This window comes from Cebus imitator, unplaced genomic scaffold (genome assembly GCF_001604975.1).
Source record: "Cebus imitator isolate Cc_AM_T3 unplaced genomic scaffold, Cebus_imitator-1.0 Scaffold129, whole genome shotgun sequence".
NCBI lineage: Eukaryota > Metazoa > Chordata > Mammalia > Primates > Cebidae > Cebus > Cebus imitator.
This window is the reverse complement of record NW_016107444.1, coordinates 6,041,032-6,048,558: the sequence shown is the minus strand read 5'-3', so window position 1 is coordinate 6,048,558 and position 7,527 is coordinate 6,041,032. Positions and strand designations below refer to the sequence as shown.

General features: G+C 53.0%; 1 protein-coding gene across 1 annotated transcript in view; it reads left to right on the top strand.

Annotated features, from left to right (window-relative positions):
- The first annotated feature begins 580 nt into the window (after positions 1-580).
- The window catches only part of SLC51A (solute carrier family 51 subunit alpha), a 19,999-nt gene continuing 13,052 nt past the window's right edge, over positions 581-7,527 (top strand). The window contains exons 1-2 of the mRNA XM_017540992.2: positions 581-700; positions 1,410-1,504. Of these exons, the coding sequence (XP_017396481.1) occupies positions 663-700; positions 1,410-1,504 (133 nt within the window). The 5' untranslated portion in view covers positions 581-662. The remainder of the gene's footprint in view (positions 701-1,409; positions 1,505-7,527) is intronic.

Sequence of the window (7,527 nt, the reverse complement as noted above, 5' to 3'; positions counted from 1 at the left end):
GTGCCGCAGTGCAAGACGCTGTGTGTGGCTTCAAAGAGACTTCCATCTCTTTGGACAGAGAGAAAAGAGAAGCTGTCAACCAGCACGATGGGCTGCAAGCACATGACTCGGAGGGCTTCAGGGCCTGCCAGCAACTCAGACCCTCGGGTGCACCCTCCTCCTGGGGCGCATCTTCAGGCCCAGTGGCGGGCAGGCTAAGCCTGGCATCAAGAGGCGATGAGCGGGCTTTGGGAGACCCACACCTCATCTGGCTGCTCCAACCTGTCCTCCTTCCCACTCGAGGCCTCAGGCCTGAGTCCCCCCCGCGGAGTCCCGGGCCTGGGTTCCAGCAGCTTCCTCAATGAGGAGCCAGGGCTTCGTCTCCACCCACCCTGGGCAGGAGTTTCCCGGTGCGTCCACCCCACCCCAGAAGGCTCCTTGAAGGGCAGGGTCGACTCCCCAGGATGGGCAGGGCGGGGCGCTTGTCCCAGCGGTGGGAGGAGCCACACGGGAGCTCTGCCAGCAAGAGGATCAAATTCCTCCAGGGTGAACTGTGAGACAGAAAGTCCCAGCAGCCGGGAAGGCCCTGGAACTGCACCTGCCCTCAACCCGCCCGGCAAGGCCCCCACGCGCGGCCCGTCCTGCCCCTCTGTGCCCCCGGGAGCGCTGGAGAGAAAGCGGCGATGGAGCCGGGCAGGACCCAGATACAGCTTGACCTGCGGTGAGTGAGGGCCAGGCAGAGTGAGGCAGGGCTGAGCACCGCTGCCCCGAGGTCCTCAGGGACAGCGTGGGTTTGGGCCCTTGTGAGCCTTGCCCCCAGTGTGGGGAGGACCCCACAGGTGGGGGCAGCCGGGCCGCGCTCCCCAGGACCCACCCCTTCTCTGGCCGGCCCCTGGACTGCTGCCCGATCAGAGTGGAGACAGCCCTGGGTGGGCTCTCCAGGCATGCGGCCAGCACAGCCCTGGCCGGGTGGCAGCTTGTCTTACTCCCCAGCCTGGGCCAATTCTCCTCTCCCTCTAAGAAAAGGGCCGTGAGGCGCCTGTGATCTCAGCGCTTTGGGAGGCTGAGGCGGGAGTCCAAGAGTTGGAGACCAGTGCCCAAGCAACATGGCGAAATCCTGTCTCTACTAAAAACATAAACAGTCAGCCAGGGTGACACACACACACACACACACACACACACACACACACACACGCAGAACAAAAAGGGCCCTGAGGGGAAATGGACAAAGTCCCCGCACTTGGGAGTCTCTGAGGGTCCAGTGTGCAGCCCCCACCCCCACCCCTCATGGTTCCAGGACTGTCTGAGGGTCCATATGTGCAGAACTCCCCCCGCCCCCCATGGTTCCGGGAGTCTCTGAGGGTCCAGTGCGCAGAACTCCCACGCCCCCCGCCCCCCATGGCTCTGAACACAGGCTGGTCTCTCACCAGATACACGGCAGATCTTCTGGAGGTGCTGAAGACCAATTACGGCATCCCCGCCGCCTGCTTCTCTCACCCTCCCACCGCAGCCCAGCTCCTGAGAGGTGAGTGGGGACCCTCCCTAGAGGGAACTGAGAGCAAGGGACACATGACCCAAAGGGGAGCCAGGCCGGCCGAGCGAAGCTGGGGAGAGGCGGCCCTGAGCTGGTCCACCTGCACAGAATAACTGGCCGGGTGTCCGTCACCTTAACAAGGTGGCTAAGGCCTTGGAGAAGGGAACCTTCTCAAGGAGTCAGTGGCCAAAATGGTAGCATGAGAGCCCAGCTCCGGAGAGCAGCCATCCTGCTGGGCCTCCGCAGGCCGGCCTCAAAGCTCAAACTGGGGAATATGCGACCTGGAATGCTTTTTCTGACCCGAGTCATCTAGGGACCCAAGATGGCACCCAAGTGGTCCGAGCGCCATAGGGTCTCCTGGAGGCCTGCACAGCATCCTCCCCGGAGAAGGGCCTGTATCATTCTAGAGGGAAGGTTGTTGTGAGTGATGTGCTCCACACAGGTGGACCCAGCTCTATCTGTTTTACGACGCAGCCTTTCTGAAAAACCCTTGTCTTTGGCCAGGCTCGGTGGCTCACGCCTGTAATCCCACCACTTTTGGGAGGCCGAGGCTGGAGGATCACCTGAGGTCAGGAGTTTGAGACCAGCCTGACCAACATGGTGAAACCCCGTCTCTACTAAAAATACAAGAGTTAGGCTAGTGTGGTGGCCTATGCCTGTAGTCCCAGCTACTTGGGAGGCTGAGGCAGGAGAATCGCTTCAACCTGGGAGGCGGAGGTTGCAGTGGGCTGAGATCGCGCCAGTGCACTCCAGCCTGGGTGACAGAGTGAGTGAGATTCCATCTCAAAAAAAAAAAAGAAAAAGTGAAAGGCATAGGGTGGGGCTCCACATACTCCCTGGGCATGAAACACTGGGAACCAAGGCCTGGAATGCTTAGAGAAAGCGTGGCTCTGGCCTGCACACTGTGGGTTCCCTGTGCATGCTGACCACCTCTGACACACTGGATCAAAGGCTGCGTCTCTACAGTGTGCTGAATGCGTTTCCCAGGCAGCAGGACGCGTCAGTATGCATTCGCACGCAGACACGGCACGTCCTTGGACTGTGTGGCTTCGCTTTCAGATGAACCAGTGCGAATGCCCATGGCCAGGGCGTCCAGACGTGCCTGGTGGCCACGCCGTGGTCAGTGCCAGTACGTGGCTGCTACAGCAGTTCCAGGAACCTGTTCAGAGAGTGCAGCTGGTGGCACAAGCCTCGCTCACACAGCAGCTCTCACCAAGGGAACATTTGCCAGTCTCTGGAGAGGGTTTCCATTGCCATGCTGGAAGGTACCTTGTGGGCAGAGGCCAGGAGAGCTGCTAAACTTCCTACAGTGCACAGGACCGCTCCCCACAAAAGATGATTCAGGCCGAAGGGTCAATAGTGCTCAGGTTGAGAAACCCTTCCGTACACAACGAAAACGGGTTCACATTGCTTTGCTACAAAATGTGCAAACAGAACCCCCAAGGCTGTTCAAAACAGAGACGCCATTCTAAGCCTGCTGGTCCGGCAAGCTGCAGGCAGAGTGGGTGGGATTTGGGCAGTGGGCTCTCCAGGGCGGGGAAGCTGAGCAGAGGAGTTGGCGGGTGCCCCAGGCTGTACTTTATCCCGCAGAGGGAAGGAGCTGGCGAGGGCTCTGAGATTGGGAGAGGCCAGATGAAAGTAGTGCTTCATGACCGTTAATCAGGATTGCAGAGGAAGAGCCTTAAAAGCAGGGATGTGGCCGGGCGCGGTGGCTCATGCCTGTAATCCCAGCACTTTGGGAGGCTGAAGCGGGTAGATCATTTGAGATCAAGAGTTCAAGACCAGCCTGGCCAACATGGTGAAACCCTGTCTCTAGTAAAAATACAAAAATTAGCTGTGTGTGGTGGTGGACACCTGTAATCCCAGCTACTCGGGAGGCTGAGGCAGGAGAATCGCTTGAACCTGGGAGTCAGAGGTTGCAGTGAGCCGAGATCACCCCACTGCACTCCAGCCTGGCAACAGAGCGAGACTCCGTCTCAAAAAAATTGTATGCTCTGCAGGAATCATATTTAACTTTGATGCATTTCCAAAAATCCCCTCGCCGTGGAATACTTCTGTCCCATAGTATCCATTCAGATGCACTTTTGGGGAAATTGGGTTCAACCAGGAAAGAAGAGGCCACCTTCTAAGAAGATAAAGAGTTTGATGGACAGCCCAGTACCGGGCTGCGGGTGCTAAGGAGCTTGTCCTTTCCTGATTAGAGCACCAAAGGCAAGAGATGGAAGACACTGCGACAGCATTCACGTGAGAGAATCTGCCCGCCTCATCTCCGAGAGGGAACGGTCCTCCTACGGTTGCCTTTGATCACCTCTCCCGTATCCACACGTACACACACCTAGAGTCACTGTGTGCGGTGCAGAAGAATCGTGTGGGCTTAGCGTCGCGAACCCGAGCTTCCTTCCAGGCTGTGTGACCATGGGCAAGGTGCTTCACTCTCTGAGCCCAGTTTCCTGAAAAAGTCTATAAAATGAGGGTGATGACGGGAATTACCACAGGGTTATTTCTTTCATTCAACCAACAGTTGCAGAGCAGTTACTGCTCCAGTCATCTGAGAACAGAGCACAAGCTTGACAAAGTCCCTGCCTCCATGGAAAGTCCACAATGAGCTGGTAAACAGCTCTGTGGACACAGATAGCCCCGACGTGGCTGGAGGACGTAACCTCACGGGGACATCACCTGGAGTGGAGATTTCCAAGGGGCAGGGAGCAGTTAGGGAAATGACGACTGGGAAAGGCTGTGGGTTTATGGCTTGTGAAAGGGCAGTTTTTACACTCTGAGGGCTGATGAGGACTCGCTGGGGCTTAGGGAGGCTCCGGCAATGGCCACCCTTGCCAACCCTTGCCAAACCACGGAATATTGGTTTTAGGAAACCTTCTGCATTAATTTTGGCTTTTTCCTATCTGGACTTTGCCTATTGTCTGAATTTTTTTTAATTACACATTTTTATTATAAAAATCATTCAGGTTTAATAAAAAATAGATATATAGCAGTAAAAAGAAAAAAAAAAAAAAATCTACAATCACACCCAGAGATAGGCACTGCAAGTATCTTAGTGTAATTTCCTTTTTCTGTGCTTCTTTTTTTTGATACTGAGTCTCGCTCTTTTGCCCAGGCTGGAGTGCAATGGCGCAATCTCAGCTCACTGCAACCTCTGCCTCCCAAGTTCAAGCATTCTCCTGCCTCAGCCTCTCAAGTAGATGGGATTACAGGCGCACGCCACCACACCCAGCTAATTTTGTATTTTTGCTAGAGACGGGGTTTCACCATGTTGACCAGGCTGGTCTCAAACTCGGCCTCAAGTGATCTGCCTGCCTCAGCCTCCCAAAGTGCTGGGATTACAAGCATGAGCCACCGTGCCCGAACCTTTCTCTGTGCTTTTATTTAACATTTGTAGATCATACTAGTCCTATAATTTTATGTTCTGTTTTTGTAAGCATGACATTAAAATAAAATTTTCACATCATTGTATATTTGGAAAAATGTTTTTCTCTAAAAAAAAAAGTTTATTTTTGTTATAAAATACATATTCATTATAGAATAATTAGAAAAGAGAGACACTAGAGATTTTCACACACAGAGAAAAGGCCGTGTGAGGACACAGTAGAAAGTGGCTGTCAGCTGGGTGCTGTGGCTTGTGCCTGTGATCCCAGCACTTTGGGAGGCTGAGGCGGGCGGATCCCTTGAGGTCAGGAGTTCGAGACCAGCCTGGCCAACACGGTGAAACCCCATCTCTACTAAAAATAGAAAAATTTGCCGGGTATGGTAGCAGGTGCCTGTAGTCCCAGCTACTCAGGAGGCTGAGGCAGGAGAATCGCTAAAACCCGGGAGATGGAAGTTGCAGTGAACTGAGATCAGGCCACTGCATTCCAGCCTGGGCAACAAGAGTGAAACGCCATCAAAAAAAAAAAAAGAAAAGAAAAGAAAGGGAAGGAAAGAAGGGAGGGAGGGAGGAAGGGGGGAAGGAAGGAACGAAGAAAGAAAAGGAGGGAGGGAGGAAGGAAGGGAGGGAGGGAGGGAGGGAGGAAGAGAGGGAGGGAGGGAGGAAGGTGGTTGTCTGCAAGTGGAGGAACAAGGCCTCAGGAGAAACCAAACCTGCTGACACCTTGATCTTGAACTTCTAACCTCTAAAACTATAAGAAAATAAATTTAAGGTGCTTATTATTTTATTTTATTTTTATTTATTTATTTTTTTTTTGAGACAGAGTTTCGCTCTTGTTACCCAGGCTGGAGTGCAATGGTGCGATCTCGGCTCACCGCAACCTCCGCCTCCTGGGTTCAGGCAATTCTCCTGCCTCAGCCTCCTGAGTAGCTGGGATTACAGGCACACGCCACCATGCCCAGCTAATTTTTTGTATTTTTAGTAGAGACGGGGTTTCACCATATTGACCAGGATGGTCTCGATCTCTTGACCTCGTGATCCACCCGCCTCGGCCTCCCAAAGTGCTGGGATTACAGGCGTGAGCCACCGCGCCCAGCCTAAAGTGTTTAAGTTAAAAAAAAAACAAACCCGAATATTCAGAAAAGATAGAAAAAAGTAAGAAGATAGAGACAGAGATCATCCCATCACCCAAACAGAAGCGTTGCTAACTTTTCTTCAGTATTATGGGTTTTTTTTTGAGACAAGGTCTTGCTCTGTCACCCAGACTGGAGTGCAGTGGTGTGATCTTGGCTCACTGCAAACTCTGCCTCTCTCCGAGTAGCTGGGACCGCAGGCAGGTGCCACCACACCTGGCTAATTTCTGTTTCAGTGGAGGTGGGGGTTTTGCCATGTTGGCCAGGTTGCTCTTGAACTTCTGGCCTCAGGTGATCCACCCGCCCCAGCCTCCCAAAGTGCTGGGATCACAGGCGTGAGCCCCGCCCCCGGCCCCTCTCTTCCTGTTATCTAGCCAAGTACGAGGTATAAACAAGGGCCAATAACTAGAAAAGATACATAATCACAGGGTCCCTAAGGAAAGAGAGCTCTTTCTTTAAACTAAATGGCTGCATTCATGAATCACATTTGTTCAGGGACACATATTGTGACTATATTCATTTTATTCTGTTAGCAATGGTAAGGCCAGATGAGGTCTATCGGTATTTGTCAAAGTGTTTGCTAACCTCTGACCATTACCAGGTGAGCTTGTTAAAAACAGATTGCTGGGCCCATCTCAGACCTATTGACGCATGCTCTGAAGGTACGGCCCGGGCAGCTGCTTTTTAACAACTCCCAAAATGATCGCAATAACCACAACATAAACTATTTGAGAACCACTGGACTACATTCAATGTAAGACAAGGATGAGGCCAACGGGGTCAGATGTCCCCGGGGTTTTATCTGTATCCACTTCTCTTTTGTTAAAGGTCCCCCCGTGGCTCACGCCAGTAATCCCAGCACTTCGGGAGGCCAAGGTGGGAGGATTGCTTAAGCCTAGGAGTTTGAGGCCAGTCTGGGCACCATAGTGAGACCCTGTCTCTACAGAAAATTTTAAAAATTAGCCGGCTGTGGTGGTGGCGGCGGCGGCGCACGCCTGTAGCCCCAGGCTACTTGGGAGGCTGAGGCTGGAGGATGGTTTGAACTTGGAAGGTCAAAGTTACAGTGAGTCATAAGCGCACCTGCACTCCAGCCTGGGTGACAGAGTGAGACCCTGTCCTCTTTCCCACACAAAAAGTTCCTTCCTAATGTCCTGGTTTCATGATATAATAATTCTGGTAAATCAACTTAAACAGCTCCAGAATCTCCCATAAATTATATTCTGCTTCAATTATAATGCTAATTGATCTAGGTTTGCTAGTGCAAGACGGGGCACTAGAGACAGATAAGTGAATTGGCCAGGCGTGGTGACTCACGCCTATCACCGCAGCTCTGTGGGAGGCCGAGGTGGGCGGATCACCTGAGGTCAGGAGTTTGAGACCAGCCTGGCCAACATGTTAAAAACTGTCTCTACTAAAAATAGAAAAATTAGCCTGGTGTAGTGGCGGGCATCTGTAATCCCAGCTACTTGAGAAGCTGAGGCAGGAGAATCGCTTGAGCCTGG